This window comes from Hemicordylus capensis, chromosome 2, assembly GCF_027244095.1.
Source record: "Hemicordylus capensis ecotype Gifberg chromosome 2, rHemCap1.1.pri, whole genome shotgun sequence".
In the NCBI taxonomy this organism is placed as follows: Eukaryota; Metazoa; Chordata; class Lepidosauria; order Squamata; family Cordylidae; genus Hemicordylus; species Hemicordylus capensis.
In genome coordinates, this window is record NC_069658.1 from 173,169,746 (window position 1) to 173,197,303 (window position 27,558).

At 47.4% G+C, this 27,558-nt stretch overlaps 1 protein-coding gene across 7 annotated transcripts in view; it reads left to right on the forward strand.

Moving 5' to 3' along the window:
- Nucleotides 1-23,215, forward strand: part of S1PR5 (sphingosine-1-phosphate receptor 5) — a 64,555-nt gene extending 41,340 nt beyond the window's left edge. For 5 of the 7 annotated variants that reach the window (XM_053289916.1, XM_053289914.1, XM_053289919.1 and 2 more), the window contains exon 2: nucleotides 13,656-15,509. In XM_053289916.1, coding sequence (XP_053145891.1) covers nucleotides 13,890-15,038 — 1,149 coding nt within the window. In that variant the 5' untranslated portion in view covers nucleotides 13,656-13,889 and the 3' untranslated portion in view covers nucleotides 15,039-15,509. Of the gene's footprint in view, nucleotides 1-5,122; nucleotides 5,245-13,655; nucleotides 15,510-23,008 lie in introns of those variants that run through there. The other 2 variants (XM_053289918.1, XR_008315050.1) reach the window with 2 other exon arrangements.
- The last annotated feature ends 4,343 nt before the right edge of the window (nucleotides 23,216-27,558 follow it).

A 27,558-nucleotide genomic window follows, 5' to 3' on the forward strand; every position in this document is an offset into this window, starting at 1 on the left:
GCTGACGGAGCTGGTCATGGAGTTGGTGTTGGAGTCTCCTAAACTTTTAGTGCTGGGGGACTTCAATATCCACTTTGGGACTGGTGCAGCTCAGGAGTTCATAGCGGCCATGACAAATATGGGCCTATCCCAATTAGTTTCTGAAACAACTCACGTTGCCGGCCACTCGATTTGGTCTTTTGTTCGCATCAGGGGGGTGTTCCGTGGGTGGGGGATCCAGTGGTTTCCCCATTGTCATGGACAGACCATTACCTGGTTAAGGTTGGTCTCACAGCCGCAATCTACCCCTGAAGTGGTGGTGGACCTGTTAGGATGGTCCGTCCGAAAAGGCTGCTGGACCCAGTGGGATTTCAAAAGGCCTTGGAGGATTTTGACGTTGGTGCGGCAGGTAATTTTGTCGATGCCCTGGTGGGAACCTGGAACAGGGAACTCATCAGGGCAGTAGACATGATTGCTCCTAAGCGTCCCTTCCGACCTGCTGCAAAAATGGCCCCTTGGTATACTGAGGAGTTGCGGGGGCTGAAGCGGTTGGGTAGGTGACTAGAGCACAAGTGGAGGAGAACTCAGTTCGAATATGACAGGATACAGCATGTCACCCATTTGAAGAGTTATGTGGTTGTCACCCATTTGAAGAGTTATGCGTGTGGCAAAAAAGAGCTTTTGGTCTGCGCGCATTGCGGCTGGAGGTTCGCGCTCAGCGGAGCTATCCTGGGTTGTGAGGAGTTTTGATTTCTGCTCTTTCTACTTCAAATCAGTCCCTGGGGTTATTCTGCTGTGATGCCTTTAATGGGTTTTTTGCAAACAAGATCTCCTGTATTCGGTCCGACTTGGACTCCACTGTTTTTGCAGGATCTATGGAGGAGGTGTCCAGCAATCCCTCTTGCAGTATTAGATTGGATCAGTTTCAATCTGTGACTCCTGAGGATGTGGACAAGCTGCTTGGGGCGGTGAGGCCTACCACCTGTTCTCTGGACCCTTGCCCAACTTGGCTGCTTCTATCTAGCAGGGAGATTGTTGGAGATGGCCTAGTTAATATCATAAAGGCATCACTGAGGGAAGGTAGGGTGCCCCCTTGTTTGAAGGAGGGATTGATTAGACCACTCCTAAAGAAGCCTTCTCTGGATCCCTTAGTGATGGACATTTACAGGCCAATCTCCAATCTCCCTTGGTTGGGCAAAGTGATTGAGAGGGTGGTGGCCAACCAGCTCCAGGCAGTCTTGGAGGAAACTGATTATCTAGATCCATTTTAAACTGGCTTTAGGGCTGGCTATGGGGTTGAGACAGCCTTGGCCGGCCTGATGGATGACCTTTACCGGGGAATCTACAGAGGGAGTGTGACTCTGCTGGTTCTTCTGGATCTCTCGGCGGCGTTCGATACCATCAACCATGGTATCCTTCTGGGTCACCTGGGGGAGTTGGGGATAGGGGGCACTGCTTTGCAGTGGTTCTGCTCCTATCTCTCAGGTAGATTCCAGATGGTGGAGCTTGGTGACAGTTCCTCCTCAAAATGGGAGCTGTTATATGGAGTCCCCCAGGGCTCCATTCTGTCACCAATGCTTTTTAATATCTACATGAAACTGCTGGGTGAGGTCATCAGGAGATTTGGTGCTGGGTGTTATCAGTATGCTGACGACACCCAAATCTGCTTCTCCTTTTCATCTTCAGGAAATGGCACTCATTCTCTAAATGCCTGCCTACAGGCAGTAATGGGCTGGATGAGGGAGAACAAATTGAAGGTGAATCCAAGCAAGATGGAGGTGCTCATTGTGGGAGGTCAGAATCTGAGGGATGAGTTAGATCTCCCTGTGCTGGATGGGGTTACACTCCCCCAGAAGGAGCAGGTGCGCAGCTTGGGAGTACTCCTGGACTCAGGCCTCACCCTGGTATCTCAGGTGGAGGCCATGGCCAGGAGTGCTTTCTATCAGCTTCGGCTGATTCGACAGCTGCGTCCATTCCTCGGAGAGGATGACCTCAAAACAGTGGTGCATCAGCTGGTAACCTCCCAGCTTGACAGTTAGTTCAGAATGCGGCAGCCAGATTGGTCTCTGGGGCAACCTGGAGAGACCATATGATGCCTGTTTTGAAACAGCTACACTGGCTGCCAATATGTTTCTGGGCAAAATACAAAGTGCTGGTTATTACCTTTAAAGCCCTGAACGGCTTAGGTCCGAGTTATCTAAGAGAGCGCCTTCTTCTACATGATCCCCACCGCACATTAAGGTCATCTGAGGAGGTCCGTCTCCAGTTGCCACTGGTCCGTCTGGTGGTGATGCAGAGGCGGGCCTTCTCTGTAGCTGCTCCTGGGCTATGGAATGCACTCCCAGCAGAAATTCGTATTTTGAGATCATCGCTGTCCTTCAAGAGAGCCCTTAAAACCTACCTATTTGGCCTGGACTTCCAGAGTTTTAAATGATTAACTGTTTAAAACTGTTTTAAACTGTTGCCCTGATTTTCAGGGCTTTTAGCTGTTTTATTGGTTTTATTGTGTTTTAATAGTTTGATTTTAATTGTTAATTTGTTTTAATTGTTTTTATCATGTTGTGAACCACCCTGAGCCATTTTGGAAGGGCAGTATATAAATCTAATAAATAAATAAATAAAATGTACTACTCCTCTGAGGTCATTTATCTCAAGAAATGGACACGGCTAGGATATCAGCCAAAGTTGATAGAAAGTACTTCTGGCCACTGTCTCAATCTGTATGCCCCTTGACAAAGAATATTCCAAAAAAGGAGATTGCCTCAGCAATCACCTGGACAAAAAGAAGGGAGGAGGGAACATCACACCCTCTGGCATATTCTAGCTCAATTCTGATAATGTTGTGAGGAAAAGTTGGATGGGGAGTTCGACTGGTCTTGAAGACTCTTGCATTCCTTTCTCCTTTATTCCTGTTTGCAACTCCCAGGTGGGTCTGTTCTGCATTTCTCCTCCTTGTGCCATAATGCTCATAATCAGTGAGGGGTATTTCCTTTGGCATGCTGCAGGTCATTTGGAATTGAACCTGAGTATTGCCTTCTAGGAAAACACTGCCAGAACAAACTTTTACCTGGAATGAAGCCAGCTTTCTCTTCCAATCAAATATAGAGAAAGAAAATGGCTGAGGTTTGAGTTTAGGAGGTACACTGAAGCACCTCAAAATGGTGAAGTAAGTAGGTATGACAGCAGTATTGTCTATATGGGCTCACTTACCGCACAGTGTCCCGCTGTCGGGCACACTCCTTCCTTCAATTCTTCTCCCTTGGATACTGCTTGCAACCACACAGAGCCTCAGTGGCTCTTTTGTTAAAATTTAATTAATTAATATTTAATTTAAAAATTAAATTAAATTATCTTGATTTTCCATGTTATAACAAATAATTACAACAAAAGGGTTGGGGTGAGAAACAAAAAAAGAGAGAGAAGGGAAGATGGAGGAGTTAAGAAGATAATCAATCTGAAATAAATATTATTATTATTTATTCAATTTCTATACCGCCCTTCCAAAAATGGCTCAGGGTGGTTTACACAGAGAAATAATAAATAAATAAGATGGATCCCTGTCCCCAAAAGGGCTCACAATCTAAAAAAAAACCAGCAACATAAGATAGACACCAGCAACAGTCATTGCTGGGGGGTGGATAGGGCAAGTTACTCTCCCCATGCTAAATAAAGAGAACCACCATGTTAAAAAGGTGCCTCTTTGCCCAGTTAGCAAGGCCAAACAGAAGAAATTACGCAAATAAATCTAAATAGTCCTTCCAGATCTTGATACGAGACTCTTCTTTCAGCATGTGATCATAAATTGTGAGTTCAAATGGAGCCAGATTAGAGTCTGTCCATTGATAACCTGAGGGGCTGGTACAGTCTTTCCAAGACTTCAAAATAATATGCTTGGCAACAAGTAGTGCACAGAATAGCCGTGATCTGCTACCCCACAAGAAGTTCCAGATACTTGGTAAATAACCAAGAAGGAAATCTTAAATCAGAATTAAAAACTAAGTTGGCTCTTAAGGATTGGCTCTTAAGGTGGCTTGTAGATTGTATACCCAAAAGGAGGAAAGGTACCACTAAGTCCAGGAGGATGCCAGCATGGGTAACAGGTACCATCAGGGAAGCTGTGAAGGGGAAGAAGACTTCCTTCCAAAATTGGAAGGCCTGTCCAAATGAAGAGAACAAAAAGGAACACAAACTCTGGCAAAATAAATGCAAGGTGACAAGGGAGGCAAAAAGAGAGTTTGAGGGACATTTAGACAAAAGTATCAAGGGGAATAACAAAAACTTCTTTAAATACATCAGAAGCAGGAAACGTGCCAGGGAGGCGGTTGGACCATTAGACAATGAGGGAGTGAAAGGGATTATTAAGGAGGATATGGAGGTTGCAGAGAAGCTCAATGAGTTATTTGCACCCATCTTCACAGCAGAGGATACTGAGCATATACCTGTTCCTGAAACAGGCTTTTTGGGGATGTAGGCTAAAGAACTGAGTTAGATAGAAGTGACGAGAGATGATGTTCTATTGTCTGGAAAAACTGAAAACTAACAAATCACCAGGGCCAGATGGCATCCATCCAAAAGTCCTCAAAGAACTCAAGTGTGAAATTGCCAACCTCCTTGCTAAAATATATAACTTATCCCTGCAATCGGGCTCTGTACCAGAGGACTGGAGAGTAGCAAATGTAACACTGACTTTCAAAAAGGGATCCAGGGACGATCCAGGAAATGACAGGCTGGTTAGCTTAACGTCCGTTCCAAGCAAATTGATGGAAAGTATCCTCAAGGATAAAATTGTAAAGCACATAGAAGAACAGGCCCTGCTGGGAGTGAACCAGCATGGCTTCCACAAAGGTAAATCTTGCCTCACCAACCTTTTTGGAGAGCGTCAGCACGTGTGTGGATCAAGGTGATCCAGCTGACATAGTATAGCTGGACTTCCAAAAAGCTTTTGACAAAGTTCCTCATCAAAGACTCCTGAGGTAACTTAGCGGTCATGGGATAAGGGGACAAGTACATGTGTGGATTGCTAACTGGTTGAAAGACAGGAAACAGAGGGTAGGGATAAATGGAGAGTTTTCACAATGAGGGAAGTAAGAAGTGGGGTCTCCTAGGGATCTGTACTGGGACTGGTGCTTTTTAATTTATTCATAAATGATCTAGAAGTAGGGGTAAGCAGTGAGGTGGCCAGATTTGCAGATGATACCAAACTCTTTCGGGTAGTGAAATCCAAAACGGATTGTGAGGCGCTCCGAAAGGATCTCTCCAAACTGGGTGAGTGGGCGACAAAATGGCAAATACGTTTCAGTGTTGGCAAGTGTAAAGTGATGCACATTGGGATGAAAAACCCCAACTTCAAGTAAGTATATGCTGATGGGATCTGAGTTGTCAGTGACTGACCAGGAGAGGGAACTTGGGGTCATGGTGGACAGCTCGTTGAAAGTGTCGACTCAATGTGCGGTAGCTGTGAAAAAGGCAAATTCAGTGCTAGGGATCATTAGGAAGGGGATTGAAAATAAAACTGCTAACATTATAATGCCCTTATACATTATATAATGTATCGTGCCACCACACTTGGAGTACTGTGTACAGTTCTGGTCACCACATCTGAAAAAGGACATTGTAGAACTGGAAACAGTGCAGAAGAGGGCAACCAAGATGATCAGGGGCCTAAAGCACCTTCCTTATGAGGCAGGGCTACAACACCTGGGGCTTTTTAGTTTAGAAAAAAGACAACTGCAGGGAGACATGATAGAGGTCTATAAAATCATGCATGGTGTGGAGAAAGTGGATAGAGAGAAATTTTTCTCCCTCTCACATAACACTAGAGGGTCATCCTATGAAACTGATTGCTGGAAAATCTAGGACCAACAAATGGAAGTGCTTTTTCACACAACGCATAATCCACTTGTGGAATTCTCTGCCACAAGATGTGGTGACAGCCAACAACCTGGATGGCTTTAAGAAGGGTTTGGATAACTTCATGGAGGAGAGGTCTATCAACGGCTACTAGTTGGAGGGCTATAGGCCACCTCCAGCCTCAAAGGCAGGATGCCTCCGAGTACCAGTTGCAGGGGAGTAACAGCAGGAGAGAGGGCATGCCCTCAACTCCTGCCTGTAGGCTTCCAGCGGCATCTAGTGGGCCACTGTGAGAAATAGGATGCTGGACTAGATGGGCCTTGGGCCTGATCCAGCAAGGCTGTTCTTATGTCTTATGGGTCTTTAAGGGTTATGCCATCACTGCAAGACACTTCTCACATTATTCTGCAGTATGGATGTGATTCTTAAGAAAGAATGTACTTGCCCTGCTCTTCCATCAGCAGGATACAGTACAGTATGTGAGCCACTGACTGGCAGAGATTCTGCAATGTTTCAGGCAAGAATCTTTCCCAACCCCACCTGAAAATGCCAGGGATTGAACCTGGGACCTTCCACATCCTAAGCAGATGCTCTACCACTGAGCTATGGCCACATCCAAGTAGACTGCCAATGTGGGTGGGTGTGGCAGGAAACTACTGTGCATGGAGTGCTACACATGGAAGGCAGTGAGCAAGTCACAACTGAGGAACTAGATGGAGTCCCTAGAAGAAACAGAGGCTTTCCAGAGCCAGCAGTGGGTGTGGACGAACTGCTGCCTCGTCTCATTTGCATAGCCCCATCCACTATCTTGGGGGGGGGAGAATATATATGAACAAACTAATGTATATAAGAGATAGGTCTAATAATATAAATGCATGCATTGAAAGAATGCACACAGAGAGAGTCTCACATGTTCAGCACTGGAAACCAACATGATTATAAAACTGGCTGATTATAGGTTCAGGACAAAGTCAAGTCCCATGTTTCACCTTCCCAGATGCATCTTCAATCTGATCCAGCATGCCAGTTATTTGGTTTCTTTGCTGGAAGTAAATATGCAGGCAGTGAAGAAAAACACCATGATGTTGCAGTAGTGGCCTTGGGCCATGTAATGCAACTTGAATTATACTTATACTTCTTCGATATGATCTCTGTGCTCTACACGATTGGGCTTTGTTCCTGCACAGAGACCTTGTCGGAGTTTCTCCAAGCTAAATCCCCTCCAAGCATTTAGGCAGTAGCCCCATCCCTGTGGATATATGCAGCTGCACGCGACTCCCTCTTCAGTCTTTCTTTGTCCGTGGACAGTTTGACTTATCTTCGAGTGGCTCCAAGCTAAATCACCTTTTCTGAGTAATTATCCTTCTTAATCTTTCTTAGTATTTTCTTCCTTTCTATCTTGATTTTGTTATGTCTCTCTCTCTGTTTCTTGGCGTTTTTCTTTCCTCCATGTCCCCACCGCCCCCGCCCTTCGGGGCTCAGCGTTTTTTCTGAGTTTCTGCATCTAATGGCCAGCAAGGTCGTTTTTAAACTCTGTGTCCAGTGGAGCGCTAAGATTCCCTCCACTGATGGACACAATCGCTGCCTTTTTTTGCCACAGTGAGGCACACAAAGTAGACGCCTACACACATTGTGTGAAGTTCACCAAACAGGCTAAGATGAACCGAGCCTCCCGTTTAAGATCTTGGCTCTGGGAACAGGCGATGAAATTTTCTGAGGCAGCCTCTCAGCCTTCTGCTATGCAAGCATTGGTCAGCACTTCCCCGCCAGGCTCGGGCTTACAGCCCCCTATACCTTCTACCTTGTCTGACGCTTCGGTGCCTGGATCTGAACTGCCTCCAGAGCCTACAGCTCCTGCCTTGTCCTCGGGACTGATCGTCCTCACTGTACCATCCTATTTGATCCCAACAACATTGAACCCGACAGTCTCCATGGCATCTCTAGCCCTAAAGAAAAGAAGAAGAAGCAGCCACGACAGGCTTCAGACACTGAACAACCTCTTAAGCGGAAGCTTCCCCCACTGCCTGATCCTCCCACCAAAAAGAAAAAGTGAAAGTTAACCTCTAACAAACCTCTCGAACCCGAGAAACAGCACCTCAAACCCATGCCAGCTACTGCCTCAGACATCCTCAAACCCGAGGACTGCCTTGACATCGAAGACCCTATGGCAGCTCCATCCGAACCTGAAGATCCAGTCTACGAACCCAATCCTCTTTCTGAAGAAGAGGAACCAGCCTACCAACCCAAAGCCAACCTCATGGAAGAGGACTTCGATTCCGAATTCAAGAGGCTACAGCCTGAACATACTGTAGATCTAGAGATCGTAGCCAGCCTTGACGTGCTTATCATCAGGATCGCTACTATTCCACTTATGACGACTACCGATGCTATCGTCCACCATCAGGGCCGCTTTACCACTCCAGACAATGGGACTCATATGAACCCCCACTGCATCCTACTTACTTGCCCTCTCAACATTACACAGCCCAGCTGGACCAGTGGGATTACAGGAGAACCCCTAGGGATTGCTCTCGATCTCTAATACACACTATTGTTAGACCACCAACCACAACTCTGCCTCCTACGACCACCACACCTCGTTCACAGTCCACTGCCACACAAAGACCGCCACCTGTTTCACCTAGATCAACCTCCTTGCTGCCACCTAAGATTCCACCACAAAATCATCCAGTCCACTCTCCAACCTCTACCCACTTTGACACTCCATGTCAGAACCTGTGTGGTGTAGTGGTTAGAGTGCTGGACTAGGACCGGGGAGACCCGAGTTCAAATCCCCATTCAGCCATGGTACTAGCTGGGTGACTCTGGGCCAGTCACTTCTCTCTCAGCCTAACCTACTTCACAGGGTTGTTGTGAAAGAGAAACTCAAGTATGTAGTACACCGCTCTGGGCTCCTTGGAGGAAGAGCAGGATATAAATGTAATAATAATAATAATAATAATAATAATAATAATAATAATAACAACCTCCCCAAGACCACAAAGGACCCTGACCTGCCTACCGTTGAGGGTGACTAATCTGATCAACAATCTGACTACGAGGATCCTGACATCGAATAATCTCATTTGGATATGGTGTCTCTTGGATCATCAGCGCAGGAACTCTTGTCCAACCTAAAACCCAGTTCTCCCTTGGAGGACTATAAGATTTATGCAGACTACATCTCTCGCATGGCTAACTCCTTAGGGGTACAACTCTCACAACAGGCCAAGGTGGATCCTGATCCTCTTTTCAGTCTCATTGAGGCAGACACACGCGCTCCTGTGTCTCTCCCTATGAATCTGTCTTCATGGACATCACAAAATCTTGCTGGCAAAAACCATCATCTCTACTCCATCCTACTAAGAAACCTGAAAGTTTTTATAGAGTCCACACCCAGGATGAACAAGCCAGTATCTTCCTCCTTAAACACTCGGCTCCTAACTCTGTGGTTGTTGAGTCCTCCTTCTCAAAAAATAGAGGGCGCCCAGCTTCTACCCCACCAGATAAAGAGAGTAAGAAGCTGGATACCTTTGGCAGACGTCTCTACTCTATCTCCACCCTGCATCTTTGGATCGCCAACTATCAGGCATACAATGCTCGTTACAACCATTTTCTCTGAGACCACCTAGCCCCCTTCCTAGACCATCTTCCTCCTGACAAGAAAGCCCCAGCCAACGTCTTCATCAGAGAAGCAGCCAAGTTAGCAAAACAAGAGCTTCATGCAGTTAGACATCCCACTGAATGTGCTTCTAAGGTGGTAGCCACCTCCATTGCTATTCATAGACATGCTTGGCTACACTCCTCGGATTTAACCCACGAAGCGCAAGCACGTATCAAGGACTTACCCTTCGAAGGAGAAGCCCTCTTTGGAGAAAAGACAGATGAAACCTTACAGAAGGTTCAACGCTTTCACAATACTGTGAGCTCCATGAGCTTCCAGTCTCCTGCCTTTCGCCCTTACCAGACTTCACAATGGCAGCAACACCAATCCCAACACCTGCCGAATCAGACACAACAGCCTGATCGCTCCATTCGTGCGCCTAGATACCAACCCTATAGAAGACATACCTCCTTTCCTTCTAGCCGCCAGTCGGCACCCAGATCCATCCTGGGAACACATTATGACGGATTCATGGGTCCTCACTATCGTAAGGATTGGATACTCAACAGAATTTTCAACTCTCCCTCCATTCAACTCTACGATTGCTACTCCACCCACACCCGCCCTCCTCTCAGAGACTGAGTCCCTACTCAACAAGGATGCAATAGAACTGGTGCTAAACCCATCTTCTCAGGGTTTCCACTCCACTTACTTCACCGTCCTGAAACCAGATGGTACCCTGCGACCTATTTTAGACCTCCGAACTCAACAGATGCATTACTTACAAATGGTTCAGAATGCTCACCATCCCTACCATCCTAGCCCCCCTCCACAGAGGGGCTTGGTTCACCCCCTTAGACCTGAAGGATGCCCACTACCATGTAACCATCCGACCCCAACACCGACGGTACCTTTGCTTCACAGTGGCAGGAAACACTTATCAATTCTGTGCACTGCCCTTCGGTCTAGCCTCGGCACTGAGGGTCTTCACAAAATGCATGGCCCCGATTGTCACCTACTTGCAACAGGGGATACAGGTCTTCCCGTACTTGGACAACTGGCTCCTCATAGCAAACCACCCACAGAATCTGTGCCACGCCTTAACAACCACGGTTACTATCCTGAATGCATTGGGCCTCCAAATAAACTACGCCAAATCCAAACACTCCAACCAGGTCCATAGAGTTTGGGGGCCTCCTTTTTGACTCCACCCAGGCAAAACTCTACCTCTCAGACTGGAGGATTCAGGCAATCCTCTCCCTCTTGACAGAGGTGCTCTCTTGCCCTTGCCACACAGCAAGAGTTATCCAACAGCTCCTAGGTTACATGGCTTCTACAACTCACGTTGTTCCTCATGCACACCTCAGATCTAGGGTCCTGCAACAACGGTTCCTTCACAACTTTCGTCTTCAGTCAGACTCCTCAGCTCGCCATCTACGGATCCCCTTGCAGGTACATCACTCCCTTCTTGGTGGAACAACCCCAACAACCTCATTGTGGGTTCCCCATTCTACCCTCAACAACCCCAATTCATCCTCATTACAGATGCACTGGAACAGGGTTGGGGCATCCACATCCTGGACCTCCATATCCACGGCCTATGGACTAGAACTTAAGCCTCTCATCACATCAACTTTTTAGAACTCTTTACAATCTTCAAAGCCCTGAAGGGGTTTCTTCCTCTCATCGCCCATTTCACAATAGTGGTCCAAAAAGACAACACCATGGCAAAGGTCTATCTCAACAGACAGGGAGGTACGTCCTCTCTTACCCTGCTACGCCTTTCCATCAGACTATGGTTCTGGTGCATCCAGCACTCCATCACTCCCATAGCTGCCCACATCCAGGGTAAGACCAACATACAGGCAGATGCCCTCAGCGGGATGGGCACTACCTCCCACGAGTTGCAACTAGACCGACCAACGATGAACTCTCTCTTTCGCCTCTGGTTCTGACCAACAATAGACCTTTTTGCGTCACCACTCAATGCACAATGGATGGGCTTAGGCCGCAACTCACTGGGCGATGCCTTCGCGCTCCCCTGAATGGCTCTCTCAGCCTACCTCTTCCCGCCCATACCCTTGATCCCCAAAATCCTACAAAAGATTTCCAAGACAAACCGGAGTGCATCCTCATCACCCCTTGGTGGCCCAGGAGGCCTTGGTTCCCTTAGCTCCTCCACCTCTCCAACAACCTCTACAAACACTTACCAGAGATTCCTCATCTTCTCACCCAGCAGTCCGGGTGTCTTCTCCATCCAGACTTGCCACAACTTTGTCTCACAGCATGGTGGATCAGGCCTCCTTCCCATTAGAACTCCAGCGGGTCCTGTTGGCCTGCAACGGCGAAATCTTACTGTCACAGATGGAAATATTTTCTTAAATTTCTAGAATCCAAGAATGCTTCCCAGACTGATGTGTCTGCTCAGCACATCTGCGCCTATCTCATAACCCTTAAGGAATCTGGCCTGAAACTATCGTCGCTGAAAGTCCATTTGGCCACCATTGCCACCCATTCCCTGTTACACTCTCATTCCTGGTTTTGCGACCTGATCATAAAAAGATTCCTAGAAGGACTACCTCACTTGTATCCAGATTCTTCTGTCATGGCTCCAACCTGGGATTTCAGTTTAGTACTTACATGCCTCATGGGACCTCCCTTTGAACCTTTGGCATCTGCCTCAGTTGACTTTCTAGAGCCAACGTGGTGAAGTGGTTAAAGTGCTGGACTAGGACCGGGGAGACCCGAGTTCAAATCCCCATTCAGCCATGAAACTATCTGGGTGACTCTGGGCCAATCACTTCTCTCTCAGCCTAACCTACTTCACAGGGTTGTTGTGAAAGAGAAACTCAAGTATGTAGTACACTGCTCTGGGCTCCTTGGAGGAAGAGCAGGATATAAATGTAATAATAATTAATTAATGTAAGGTCGCCTTTCTCGTCACTATTGTCTCCTCTAGGCATGTTAGTGAACTCAGGGCTCTCAGATTAGATTCGCTGTATCTGTCTTTCCACAGGGATAAAGTCGTTCTCCGTACAGACATCTCCTTCTAACCCAGATTGTCTCTGCCTTCCACCTCTCCCAACCTCTTACCTTACTAGTTTCCACCACCCCCAATCCAGAGGATGACTCCCAATGACTCCCCCTCTTCACACTCTGGATGTACACCGTGCCCTAGCATACTATATTTATTGGACTGCTGATTGGCATACCTCCCAGTTCCTTTTCCTCACACACTCTGGACCTAATAGAGGTGCACAAGCCTCCCCTCAGATTATATCTCAATGGGTTGTCTGTACAATTACCTTGTGCTATCAAAATGACCCCTTCCGCCCTCGATCAAGGCACATTCCACAAGAGCCATGGTGGCCTCTACAGCCTTTGACAGTTCCATTCCCCTCAACGTCATCTTCCAGGCCCCCACTTGGGTATCACATCACTCCTTTATGCAACACTATGCCCTTGATGTTCATGCCCACAGGGATGCTTCCTTTGGCACTGCAGTATTGCAATCGCTCTTTGCCTGATTCCCACCTCCAGGTAAGATTGGAACAAGGTGCAGCTTGCTATGCACCCAATCGTGTAGAGCACAGAGACCACATCAAAGAATGACAGGTTGCTTACCTGTAACTTGGGTTCTTCTAGTGGCCTCCTGTGCTCTTACACACCGACCCAACCTCCCCTCTTTAGTCTTTTTCAGGTAGTGGACAGAGACTGAGGTGGGAGTCGCACACAGCTACATATATCCACAGGGGGCAGGGCTACTGCCTAAATGCTTAGAGGGAATTTAGCTTGGAGAAACTCCGAGGTCTCTGTGCAGGCACAAAGCCCAATCATGTAAGAGCACAGGTGACCACTAGAAGAACCCAAGTTACAGGTAAGCAACCTGTCGATCTAGAGGCAGGGATTTCTGGGAGGAATCAGCTTTGTCCAAAATCTGTAAAAAGAGAAGCGGCTGTTTCCCAGCCATGTGCTTCTTGCTGCTTGTCCTTCCTAACTCGTGGAGAAGGTCTCCAGTTCAGTTCAGATAGCAACCCCCAGAGAGCTGCTATCAGGAAAGCTAGTTGGCAAAGAGCTAGATAGATCTGTGGCGGCACTTTAAGGGGACCCCTACTGGCCAGGTTCTCTTCTGGCATCACCCATGTTAATACCCTAGAAAAGAAGTTGGCTTTGCCCTTTGCAGTTGCAAATAACTCAAATGGATTTCTTATTCAATTTCTAGGTTCCCTCTTGATTGGTGAGGATGGCAAGAACCTGCTAGTGTTTTTCCAAGATTGCAACAAGGGGGATGGAAAGTGTTGACAAACTGCTCTCATTTTTGAAACATCAGCATCTTTCTTGACAAAGTGCAGAACACGCTCAATAGAAGCAATGCCTGACGGTGAGGACTCTATAGTGCTGCATAAGCCTGTGTGACTAAAAGGAGTGAGGGACCAATGAGACAGAATTCCTCAGCATGGAATCTTCACCCTCCCTGATCCAGATGTACTGGAAGTACTATAACAGCAACATAATCTCCCTGCACTATAACTACACAGGCAAGCTCCAGGCAAGCTCCAAATATAAGGGCAGCCTCAAGGCTGATGCCATCATCTTCCTGGTTGTGTGTGCCTTCATTGTGGTGGAAAACCTAGTGGTCCTGCTGGCTATATGGAGAAACAAGAAGTTCCACTCGCCTATGTACTACCTGCTTGGGAATCTGACCCTTTCGGACCTGCTGGCTGGAGTGGCGTACACTGCCAATATCATCATGTCTGGGGCCAGCACTCTCAAGCTGACCCCTGCCCAGTGGTTTCTGCGAGAAGGCGGGGTCTTCGTCACACTTGCTGCATCTGTCCTCAGCCTCCTTGCCATTGCCATTGAGAGGCACATCACTATGATCCGCATGAGACTCTACCATGGGGACAAGAAAGGGAGGATGTTCTTGCTAGCGGGTGCCAGCTGGGTAGTTTCCATCTTGCTTGGGGTGCTGCCCATCCTTGGCTGGAACTGCATTGATAACCTTCCAGAGTGTTCTATAGTGCTGCCCCTCTACTCGAAGCATTACATCCTCTTCTGCATCACTATTTTCCTGGTCATCCTGATCTCCATTGTGGTTCTGTATGTCCGCATCTATCGCATGGTCAAGTTCAACGGGCAACGCCTAGGCAGCCTCCGCAAGGGCATGCTCAAGAAATCCCAGAAATATATGGCCTTGCTGAAGACAGTGACCATTGTGGTGGGCACATTTATTGTTTGCTGGCTGCCCCTCTTCCTCCTCCTATTGCTGGATGTTGCATGCCAGGCTCGGGACTGCAGCATGCTGTACAAGGCAGACTATTTCCTGGGCTTGGCTATGATTAACTCCCTCCTTAATCCCATCATTTATACCCTGACCAGTAAGGACATGAGGCGGGCCATTCTCAGGCTGCTCTGCTGCCTCCTGGTGTCCACGCCAGGTGCAGAGGAAAGCAGAGGAAAGCGCTTTGGCCTCCCCATCCTGGAGGGCAGCACCAGCAAGTCGGAGCGCTCCTCACACCAGCAGGAGGGGCTTCATGCCAGCCTGTCCGTCACAAATGGCATCCCCACAGCCATCAAAGCATTGGTGCCAAAAACTGCCCATTGAGTTCCTTTGTCTTCTTTGCCTGGCCTGGCTATTCAGCACTGGGGCCTGAGCAGCCAGGACAACAGAATGGTGGAGCATGTGTCCCAGCAGAGGGGACAGGAGTGCAGAACGAACTGCTGTGACTGATCTAGCAATTAGCCCAGGCAAGACTGGAACTCAGGCAGGGAGAGAGCTGAGGAACAGGCAGGAAAGCTGGGGCATGCTGCTAAAAAGAGATGGAAGGGTGCAGCAGAAGTTCTAATCCACAACAGCAATTGAGAGGGCTGAAGTTACACCAGACTAGATCCCACTTACCATGACATGGTGGCCTGTAAGCCCAGTTACAAGTTCCTGGTCCTCAGGGTATGTCTAGACAAATGTCATTGTATGTAAAAGAAGGAGTGTTGTAAAAGAAGCCTTTGTTAAATTATGAGCTGCTTGGGGCCAAAACTGTTTCCATGTTTTGAAAAATTGGTATTAATAAAATGATTGCTTAATAAAACGTTGTCATGTTTTGGGGGCCCTTAATAGAGATGGAAGGGCTTTAAATTGGCCTGGCTGATACATCCCCTGCCCCATAGATAGAAGAAGAGAAGAGGATAGTGGTTTTCCAGATTTCCCCCTCCCTTTTCTACTTCTTTTTGCCTAAGTGACATATAGGGTAGAGTGCAGCAAAATAAGGAATTAACCCAGAAGTCCAGAATCCCATCTTGTGTATAAAAATCATAATGTGTGTGCAGAGATTCTCAAACTTGGATACCTAGAATTGTACTACTCTACTACAACTCCCAGCCTCCAATGGCTGAAGGCCTTCAGTTGTAGTCCAACAGCTTCTGGTGATCAAGTTTGAGAATCCTTGATGAAGAAGGTGAGCTGGAATTCAAATTGATCCCATAGCCTGTGGTGGGAGGGAATAGGCACCTTTGAGCTTACAAACAGCCAGGTAAATGCTGTCAAGAGGAATGGGGCAATCATTTGGGGAGAAGCCAGACATTCAAGCAAATGCACATGGGGAGTATATGGGATGACTGGAGCAAAAGGCAAGCCATGTGGTGTGAGAGCTGGATGAATGGCCATACTGTGCTCTCTCTGATTGGCTGAGACACTGCAGTCTCTCAAGTATACTTGTTGGTGAGAAGTCTCCTTCACCAGATCTTTCCAGAGAGGGACATCATATCCATAGCTCAAACCTTGACCTTTTGCCTATGAGATGTCGGCTATTTCATGGGCTATTCAATCTGTAGCCTCTGATGATGCATATCACTGGGCCATTTTGAGGTGGGGTGGATGCCATGCCCCCTGCCATGCCCTCTCTGTGACTGGGTGATTAGAGAGCTCTACAGGCTTTGAAACCTGCCTGCTCCCCTTCTTTTGCTTCCAAAGTATGGGTTTCAGGCCAGGCATGCAAAAAGTGAGCTTGGTCTTACTGTTCCCTTGGTTGGATCTGAAGCAATCTTCCCTGGCTCCCAACCTAGAGGTATATCCAGTCAGCTACCAGCATTTTCCTCTACTGAATGCAGTCAGGTGAAAAGTCTGGCAGCTCACTGCAAAGAGCTCTAGAGTGCCTGAGTAAAGTCAGGGCTTGTAGCGAATGGTGGGTAGTGGGAAATTTCCTTTCCTTCCTGCCTCAACCAGTTACTGCTTAACTCACTGACCAGTCTGAGTCAGCTCTGCAGCACGAGAAAAGACTCTTTCCTCTGCTTGGGAAGCAGACTGGCTGGCTTATAAACCTTTAACTTTCCAAACCCAGAAAGTTAAGAAAAAGACTCTAGTAGGGTAAATCTCACTGCCACCAAGTCACCGCTTTAGGAGGTTTTTCCCAACAGGGTTTGGGGTGATTAGCAATCCCTGTTTCCATTTTGCTCCCCCTTGCCAGCAGACAAGAATAAATCCCTCCGTGCATCTATCTGCACATGGAGTTAATTCTAATTTGGCCAAGCTATCTTTGAGACGTGTTTCTGCACCAGATAAAAACCCTTCTCCTCCTTAGATTAACCACCCTTGGAGGCTTGAAAAAGGTAAAGAAAAAAAAGAAAAAAAACTTTTATTCAGTTACTACAGACTAGTTCCATCTGAGGCTTTATACCTTTTAGATACACTGAAATATAAATTTCTAATGCAAAGTCTGACTAAACCAACTTTTCCCTAGATTAATCTTCCTGAAGCCAAAGCCCAGGCTTCCTATCCTTGAACTCACCAAACTCCTGATGAGAATCAAGATCCTGCAGTTCTACCTTCCAAGAAGCTGTAGTCATCGTGTTGCAGCAAACTCCAGCAGAGAACTTCCTTTCTTCTTCCTAGAATTCCCAGCAACAGCTCTCTAGGTCTGTCCCACCTGGTGTACTGATGGGTTGAGCCCTAGGCCAGTCTGTCAGTCAAGACAAGGGTTAACTTCCTATTAACTCTTTAGAGGTAGGGGACTGGTCATTACAGGGTTCCCTGAATTGCTTGTGCCAGTTCTTCTCTGGCAAAAGCAGGGGCGTAGCCATCATTGGGTGACTGGGTTCAAAGAACCCGGTCCGCCACCCCTCAGAGGCTGCGCCTCTTGGCCCAGACACTCCATTCTGGAGCTAAACCAGCTCCCCCCACATCTGATGTCAGACACGGGGGGAACTGGTTTAGTTCCTGAACAGGGCCGCACAGACCCATTCGGGAGTTAAATGGCCAACGCTGCATTTGCAGTGTGGCCAGGAGCAGCTCAGGGAGACCCGCTCCTGGCTGCACTGTGGATGCAGCACTGGCCTGGATCTAACTCTGAAGATAGCAACCGGTCAAGTAACCTTTTCAGAGAGCTCCCTCGCTGAGTTATAGTTTTAGTAAATTTCTCAGGTCGGATCTAACTACCGAACAGGGCCGTGCAGCCCCGTTTGGGAACCAGACCACATCAGACGTAGGGGGTGGGATGGGTAGGGCCTCTGGGGCAGCTGAACATGGGCTGCCACTGGCTTAGCTCCACTACTGGGCAAAAGTACTTGGATGCAAATGAGGGGATTTGAACCCCTGGGTTCTGGGCTCCCTGGCAGTTACCGGCACCACAGTACTTCATACAGTAGAAGATATTGTGGTAAGCATATCTCAGGCACATGTTTTGTGTGTGCGTGTGGTGTAGTGACAACATGGGGCATCTCCCCATTGCATGGAAAAGACCTATGTAATTGGCCCTGCCCATATAGCTGAGGCCTTCATATGCTGCCCCCAACCATGGAGCATGTTATGGAAAAATTATTTATTTATACATTTTATTCCCTATTCTTTCAAGGAGCCTAGAGTGGTATACACGGTTATATGTTTATCCCTACAACAACCTTGTATGGTAGGTTAGTCTGAGAGATAAGTGGCCCAGAGCCGCCCACAGGGTTTTATGGCTGAATGGGGATTTGAACTTGGGCCTTCCCAGTCTTAGTCTAAAGGTCAACCCAGAAAAGAAGAAAAGGGGCACATGTGCAGGCCAGCAATTTATCTATTGTATTGCACTTGTGGCAATAAAGCTTCTGACACACTGACTCGAATAATGGTGTCAGACTGTTCTCTGCTGCTGGAGTCCAAGGGCATCTCACGTGTGGCTTATGCAATCCCATGTGACTCCAGAGGCAGGACTAGGTTAATTAGCTTCACTTTTGAGACTGGAAGGAGCTAACCCACCTCAGTTCTTTTAGTCCTGCAAGGCTCCAGGCAGCTCCTTCCCAACTCTCCTGAGTTTTTCTCTCCGTCCTGCTAACTTGGCCTCCACTTCTCAGCCTGTCCACTCCCTTTTCTGCCTTTCTCCCTTCCTCTTTATACTGCATGGAAAGGGCCGGCAGGGTACTCCATATTAGAGTATGGGGGGGGAGGGAGAAAGGTTCAGGCCACCTCTTGGTTTTTGGAGCTGCCGCGAGGCCCCCTACAGGGCAGACTTCGTTGGAAGCCTCCATTCTCAGCTGCAGCGCTCCAGAATGCGCCACCGCCACCAATCAGCTGTTCGGCGGCATTCCAGAGCTGCAGCCAGGGCCAGCAGGCATTGCGGAGGGCAGGGAAGTGGCCTGAGCATCCATTGCTGCTTCCTTCCAGCCCTACCTGTGGTCTGCCAGCAGCAGCGGTGGCGGCGGCATTCCCGCTACCCCCCGCAAGCCCATCGAGGCCTCGTGGGCCCAATCCTGCTGGCAATGGCGTCTTCAGGCCAAAATGCCCCCAAGAAGATGCAAAGGTAAGGCAGGGACAGCACCTGAGACTAGGACAGTGGGCACTTCTCTTATGAAGCAATCCCCCCCCCCACTGCACAGTGCTGACTGGCACATCTGAATTGGTGAGCTCGGCCCTTGATGGGTCTACTGAATCTGCTGCTTCCCCCCACCCTGGTCCCCTCAAGGTCATCTAGTCTGACCCTCAAGGTCATCTAGTCTGACCCTGAATTTAACCACAACCCAGACTTTAACTCAAATGCCTGGGGATATGCCACCTACCTGGAGGTCATGGTTTGAGGATTTATTGGCAAGTTCCTTTGAGAAATATGATAAATTGAAGTCCCAAAAGTGAAAAAGGCTAAGAAAGAGAGAAAGCACGTGAAGAAGTCTAAAAAAGCCAGATCTAGGTCTAGACAGAGGGAATGGAGTGTACACTCATCTGAGGTCTCTGATCATGGCTCCCCTAACCCCAGAGTATCAACCCCAAAGAGTATGGGGGCTATACCCACCGAAATTCCTCAAGAGACCCTTCAAGGACCTTGTCTTGAGCCCATTCCAGTCATTCCTATAGAGGATGACCCTACATCTCCACTGGGTGGGGGAGATCCTGAGCAACCAAGATCTGAGGGTCTGATAGCCAAGAACCAGAGTCCTCAGAAGCACCCATCAGAATTTTACAAGTGGTACATTTGGTGCCCCTCATGTCCAAGACCATACACACCCTAGGTCTTAGCCCACCTGCCTCTCAAGAGGCTCAACCAACCGGGAAAAGCGCCCTGGTGTTTCCTGGGGCAAAGACCTCTAATATGTCTCTCACACTCCCCAAACAGTTTGTGGAAGTGGATGAAACAGAATGGTCCCGGTCCACCTCCTCAAGAAGGGCTAGTGCGGTGGCTAATAGGCTTTATACCTTCCAGTGAGAGGGGAGTGAAATATTCACTACACCCCTTACGGATGCCCTGATTGTCCAACTTCTTTCCAGCTCAATTCTGGCCAGGGACGGGGAGTCAGCCTTTAAGAACCCCACAGACAAATGCTTGGAAGGGGCCCTCAAACGTACAACTGAATCAACAGCTTTGTCAGTGAGGGCCTCGGCACTTCTATGGTGGCGAGAGCGTCTCTAATCTGGCTGGATGACTTAATCCAGGATCTGCCCTTGGACCCAGCCAGACTGTGCCAAACCCTCTTAAAGCTGAACAAGGCGCAAGCATTGATATCAGATGCTACTCTTGACTGCCTGCATTTTGCATCTAGAGCAGCCACCTCCTCGGTGGTAGACTGCCGCAACTTGTGGCTGAATGACTGGCAAGTAGATCAAAGTCCAACCTAGGCACAGTTCCTTATGATGGCGAAAAACTGTTTGGTGATGCAGCCTTAAAGGACATCTTGGTGTAGTCTAAAGATAAAAAGAAATCCATACCTGCTGCATTAAAGAAAGGGGGGGGGGAAGAAAGAAAAGAAAAGAAAACCAAACTAAACCAAACCAAACCCAAACACATATTCACAAAGGTCTTGGCACCTGTGATAGCACACCTGCAGCTCAAGGGCATGAGGATTTATGGGTACTTGGATGATCTACTCGTCAAATCCATGAAAAGTCAGACAGCCCAGAACACTATTTCAATGGGTGGAACACCACGTGACATCTCTGACAGCCCGCCATGTTCAGGGTGACCTGAACACAGTAGCAGACTGGCTGAGCTGCTCAGACCTGCTCCCCGGGGGAATGGCATCTCAACCCAAAAAATGTTCCAGCATATCATGGAACACTTCAGCCTTCCAGGAGTAGATCTCTTCGCAACCCTAACAAACACACAAGTTCCTTGCTTCTTCACGAGGTTCCCATGTCACCAGGCAGAAGCGATAGACACACTCTCATCCCAATGGCTGGAGGACCTCCTGTACCCGTTTCCTCTCACCCCACTCCTGGCACACATGCTGTGCAGAGTCGAGATTCAGAGGGCACAACTCATCTTAGTGGCCCTGTTTTGGCCCAGGAGACCGTGGTTCGCAGAACTCACCAACCTGGCCACTCAACCACATCTGATGCTTCCTGTCACGCCAGATCTTCTTCAACAAGGTCCATTTTGTCATCCAGATCCAGGTGGGTTAAAGCTGGCCACCTGGAAACTGAATGGCGCATCCTAAGACAACATGGCTACTCAGCCACAGTCCTCAATACTATGTTAGCATCCAGACCGCCGTCCACCAACAAGATCTACCAGTATATATGGAGAACCTTTTTAAGATCATCAGCACGTCACAGAGTACCCAGAGGGTCCACCACCATGAAACATCAGTTGGAGTTTCTGCAAGATAGACTGGATAAGGGACTGTCCGCAAATACCTTAAAACTTGGGGATATCAAGTTTGATCTAGGGATGGTTCACCTGAGATCTAGGGATGGTACACCTGAGAGTCTGCAGCTGTTCATCCCCAGCTGCTATAAATTGTGATCTAGGGTGATAGGAGTTATGGAGTTGCCTCAAGGTGGACATTACTGCTGATCCATTTAGCCACTGTTCTTCATTGTGAGGGCCATGGGTGAATGGTGGCTTGCACAGAACCCAGTGGCGGCCCCTGGCTTGCCTCCCCCCCAGCTCCCACTCTCAGTCTCTCTCCCTCTGTGCTCATGCTCTCTCTCTCTCGTTCCCGCCCTGCTACTCTAGCCACCACAGTGCACTGGCTCTCGCTCTCTCTTCCTGCCTCCACATGTGCTCTTTCTTTTTTGCTCTCACTCCACCACCTTGGCCACCGTACTCCCACTGAACCCCACCCTGCTCCCATCTTGTTCCTGCGCATGCTGTCTCTCTTTTTCTCTGTTCCACAGCCACTTCCTTCTCCCCCCCGCCGACCACCTCTCTTCAAGGAAGGAGCCCTCTCAGCGGCTGGGCAGCTGCACCCCCTCACATTAAAAATAGTAAAGATCACTGCATTAAGCTCTTTATTTTATATTTAATGGTCAGAAAACATGCTGGTTTAAAAACAGAGAAGGCTATCTTAATCTGGCTCAGGCTTCACAAAGCCAAGAAATTGGAACCTACAGTTAATACATTAACAGACACACCACATGATTAGTAATGATGTTGTGCAATGTCACAAGTTGTGCTCACCTTGCCCTCCATGCACCCAGTTTTCCTTGGCCTTTGAGGTCCAGATCAGATGGCATGCCACCAGCAAAGATGCCCCACATTGTCCTGCTCCTGTACTGCCTTATGAAGCATCTGAGCCTTAGTGCAGGGGTTTTCAAACCTGAGTTCCCAGATGTTGCTGGACGACAACTCACATCATCCCCAGCATTGTGGATGATGAGAGTTGTAGCTCAACACCATCTGGCAACCCAAGTTTCAAAACTCCTGTGTTGTATTGTATCCAGTTATCTTGTGTTTGTTTGTCTGAACATTTGTTTCAAAGGGAGTGTGGGGGTTCATAGGGTTGTCATATTCAAGCTTCCCAAAACCAGGTGACCCATTTTGCATATTATGCAAATTATGCAACAACTAATTTGCATTTTAAAAATTTATTTAGGTGACAGATTTGTATAACTTCCCCCTCCTTTTCTGCCCTCCCATGTGATCAGATCCAAAGTAAAATCCGGGCAGTGCATTTGAAATCTGTGTAAATCTGGGTGGAATTTTGCAGCTGGGTGGAGCAGCCAAAATCCGGGGGCTACCCTAAATTCCGGGGGACATAGCAAGGCTAGACTGAGGGAGGAGTCAAAAAGAAAGAGGGGGAGAAGAAAGAGAAAATAAGTTGTTCCTTGTGTGTATGAGGGAAGCAATTATAAAACACTCTGCTTTTACAGGAAAACCCATTTTGTTGTATTCCCAGATCCAGAATGAGAAACTTGAACTTCTAGTGCTGATCAAGGAAGCAGCCTGCTCCAGTGCCAGGGCAAGCCTCCTTGCCTGGGTACCATGTGACCCCTCTTCACCTGCCGAAACAGTGTCCTCCTTCTCATCCTCATGTGCGCCACGCCAGTGGAGGCTTTAAAAATAGAAGTGGAAAGGACCAGCAACTATAGAAGACACTAGTTACTCTAGCACCTTCTACAGACTATGGTATCATCTTCTAAGTATTTTGCATCTTCTAAGTCTATAGTCTCCTACAGAAGAGAGGCAAGTCAGTTATAGAGGATAACCTTTCCTTGGACAAGCTGATTTGCAGGGTACTTTTTAAAATTAAAAAAAACCTGGGTCCTTTTTTTCACTTTTGCTAGGAGCATGAACTGTCTCTGCTATTGCTGTTTTTGTTTTGTGGGAGATACTCCACTGCCCTGACACGGTTACTCGAAAAACCTAAATTTCTCCATTGATTCCTATGACAGCTCTCACTGCAGCCTGGGAGAGTTTTTGTGTGTATTTTTTTAAAATGGCTTTCACCCGGAAGTTCCCACTTTGCCCTATCCATCAACAAGTCATGCACTGTGCATCTGCGCATGCTCAGAAGTACTGGAGCATGCTCAGTATGGTTAAATGAAACTCCTTTTCATTTTCTGCCAAAACCCCTATCAGATTTTCATTCCTGATTAAAATATCAAAGAAATGCAATCCAGATTCTCCAAAAAAACATCACATGTGATTGGATGTGCAATTATGTAACAAAATTACTCTGAAACATAAAAAAAGAATGACTACAATAGTGCATCCCAAGGACGAATGTTAATTTCTGTGAAAGGCCTAGAGAACTGGCAACAAGAGAGCAAGAAGGGAGCATGCTCAGTCTCTCCAGTTGAAGCCAGTGCCTTTACCTTGAAGGTCAATCTATCAACGACTGACATCTTGAATGCTGGCAAAAAGAGAGCATGCTCAGTCTCTCCAACACCTGTCAGAAGCTCTTACACATGGTAACTTTAGAATTCGTAAAGAGACTTGTGTACTCCACAATTAACTGCATCTGTCATGTCCCCTTATGAGCAGGTGAGGAGCTGTCATTGTGTGCTGCTGTGGCAGAGTCACTGCTGTTTCCACGCACAGGTCCTGAATCAGCACCCTCTCATATTCCACCAACCCGCTCTTTTTATCAAATAAAAAATCATGAAACATTGTTAAAAATTATGTTTCAGATTTTTTTTTTTTTTGAACAATGTCATTTAGCCAGCATGGTGTAGTGGCTAGAGTGCTGGACTGGGATCGGGGAGACCCGAGTTCAAATCCCCATTCAGCCCTGAGACTTGCTGGGTGACTCTGGGCCAGTCACTTCTCTCTCAGCCTAACCTACTTCACAGGGTTGTTGTTGTGAGGAGAAACTTAAGTATGTAGTACACTGCTCTGGGCTCCTTGGAGGAAGAGCGGGATATAAAATTAAATAAATAAAGTTATCTTTAAAACATTAAAAAAATTGGAGTTCTGGGAACAGGTGTTTAGTAACCTGGACAGGGCCTGCAAGTGTTTCATGCTGCAGGAGCATGCCGAAGCCTAATCCACTGTGCAGCTTTGCTAAGCTGCATCTGTCACGTCCCCCTATGAGCAAGTGGGAAACACAGGTTCAGCTATTAGATGTGTGGTTACTCGCCGCAGAGGTGTTTTATTATGATGATGATTATTAATAATAATACATTTATACCCCGCTCTTCCTCCAAGGAGGCCAGAGGGGTGTACTACATAAGTTTCCCTTCACAACAACCCTGTGAGGTAGGTTAGGCTAAGAGAAATGTGAGTGGCCCAGAGTCACCCAGGAAGTCTCATGGCTGAATGGGGAGTTTGTACTCTGGTCTCCCCATTCCTAGTCCAGCACTCAAGCCTAATCCACTGTGCAGCTTTGCTAACTGCATCTGTCACGTCCCCCTATCTGCAGGTGAGGAGCTCTCATTGCGTGAGGTTGCAGCAGAGGTCCTGCTTTTTGCACGCACAGGTGGGTCTTGAGTTCCAGTCCTGGAATCCAGTCCCGATTGCACTGCCCCCAACATATTCCGTGGGCACAGGTTCAGCTATTAAAGGTGTGGTTCCCCCAACCCCACACAGATTTCAACCAGCCTGGCTTTTATGATGCCTCTGCATCTCTGACGCATGAGGCCATAACTATTCCCTGTCCCTGTCAGATTGCCCCAACCGGGCAGGCTTTTCTGATGGGATCACATTTCTGATGCACTAGGCTGTCAGTTTTCCCTGTCCCTGTCAGTTTTTCCCAACCGGGCAGGCTTTTCTGATGGGTTCACATTTCTGATGCACTAGGCTGTCAGTTTTCCCTGTCCCTGTCAGATTGCACCAACCAGGTGGGCTCTTCTGATGGGTCTGCATTTCTGATGCAGTAGGCTGTCCTGAGTTCCAGTCCTCCATTGGGCTCCAATCAGTCTCCAGGAACCATCCTTCCACTCCTGGGCTGGGACCCAGCAGATCCCACTACCCCTCTCCCTGTCAGATTGTGCCACCCAGGCGGGTTTTTTAAAGGGGTCCTCATCTCGGATGCACAGGGATGTCCTTAGTTCCAGTCCTCCACTAGGCTCCAATCAGTTTCAGGGGACCATGCTTCCACTCCTGGGCTGGGACCCAGTAGATCCCACTACCCCTGTCCTTGTCAGATAGTACCACACATGCGCGCTTTTTAAAGGGGTGCACATCTCTGATGCACGAGGCTGTCAGTTTTCCCTGTCCCTGTCAGACTGCCCCAACCGGGCAGGCTTTTCTGATGGGTTCACATTTCTGATGCACTAGGCTGTCACTTTTCCTTGTCCCTGTCAGTTTGCCCCAACCGGGCAGGCTTTTCTGATGGGATCACATTTCTGATGCATTAGGCTGTCAGTTTTCCCTGTTCCTGTCAGATTGCACTTCCCCCATCCCTTTTTGTACCAGGATGAGCAGTAAGGAATGCATCACAAGAAAGATGGGCGAGAAGGTATGCAATGATGCGTTTTGAGCTGAAAATATGTCTCCTACCACAGCAGCAACATCTAGTGTATTTTTAACATGCATTACATGTGCTACATAAATAGATGTCGGGATCATATGCTAAAGGAAATGTAACCAGTTTTGAACAGGGATGCACCATCATGCCATGCCGAATTACACCTCTATAATGTGATGATTGATACATCTCAAGAGTGATGATTGCAATGGTATGCTGTCTTCAACAGGTCTTGGCAGTGAATGCTGTGGCAGCAACAGCATGCCTGAATGGAGAAATCAGAAAATTCAGTTTGGAGAAGGTAGTATCAGAAGATAAGGTAGTAACAGTTGATCTATCTCGCTTTCCCAAAGTAAGAATTCTGCAGCTGCTGTGAAGGAACAGTGCACACAATGTTCCGCCCATGCATCCAGCCGTGTTCATGGGTAGATCAAATTATCCACTGTCATAACTTTTAAGATGGACTACTTTGCTGCTCCATGTGGTCCACACCAGAACATAGGAAGCTGCCATATACCAAGTTAGACGTACATTCTGACTTAGTATATGGCAGCTTCTCATGTTGCTATGTTCTTATGGACCTGTCCCGCAGGGTGCGCTGTTGTTCCACTGGAGAATTTTATCTGGATGTTCCAGTTTTCTGATTGCTACTTATTTATGTATTTTAAGGTTGGACTTCTAGAACATGATAAGGTCGTGATGCCGTATAACAGTGGAGGGCACTGGATCGTTTTGGTAAGAGGTGGATTATTCTTGGCAAGAATCTGAAACTAGGTGCAAAGCGGCATCAGTTGCCATCCATGAGCAATGTGTTCATGAAGCTGCAGAACTTTTCTGTCTGATGACCATGTGTGCATCAAGCCATTTGTATGTATTCTTAGGAGGATTAAGCGATTCTCATTCCTAAGAAGTTTTCTTTTCTTTTTTACTTGCAGATTATTCATTCTTGTCTTGGCAAAATAGTCATAACAGACCCACTTGGGAATGAAAAGAAATATGAGGAAAAAATTCTGAAGAATTGGAGGTGAGGACAAAGTGAAGCTTGCCAGATTATCAGTGAATATAAGGGGGATTTAGTCGCAGAAACTCAACCTAACGCTTCTAAATCACCACTTTTCATCTGTAGCCCTCCCACCCAACACTTCCTTAGCCTAGAAGCTTATCAAATGCTGCACACATCCCCCCAGATGCATTGTATTTATTGATTTATTTAACACTAGTGTGTTTAAGCCCGTTATAATAACGGGCGCTAGCTTTTACCCTCCCTTTATTTATTTTTCCTTTTTTTGGTTTAATCTTTCTGTTTGTTTCTTTATCTCTCTGTCTCTTACTCTCTTTACTGTTTTCCTGTATCCCCCCCCCTTTTTTTTTGTGTTTTGCTATTTCTTCTCCCTTGCGTTGTTCTAACATATTCATGAATTTTTATTTTTATTTTTGGTTTAAGTAATTTTGTGTATTTCTCCCCCCTCTGCCCTCATAGTATTTATTTATACACCACTTTGAGTGGAAAAGGAACTGTGAGTGGAAAGGAACTCTCT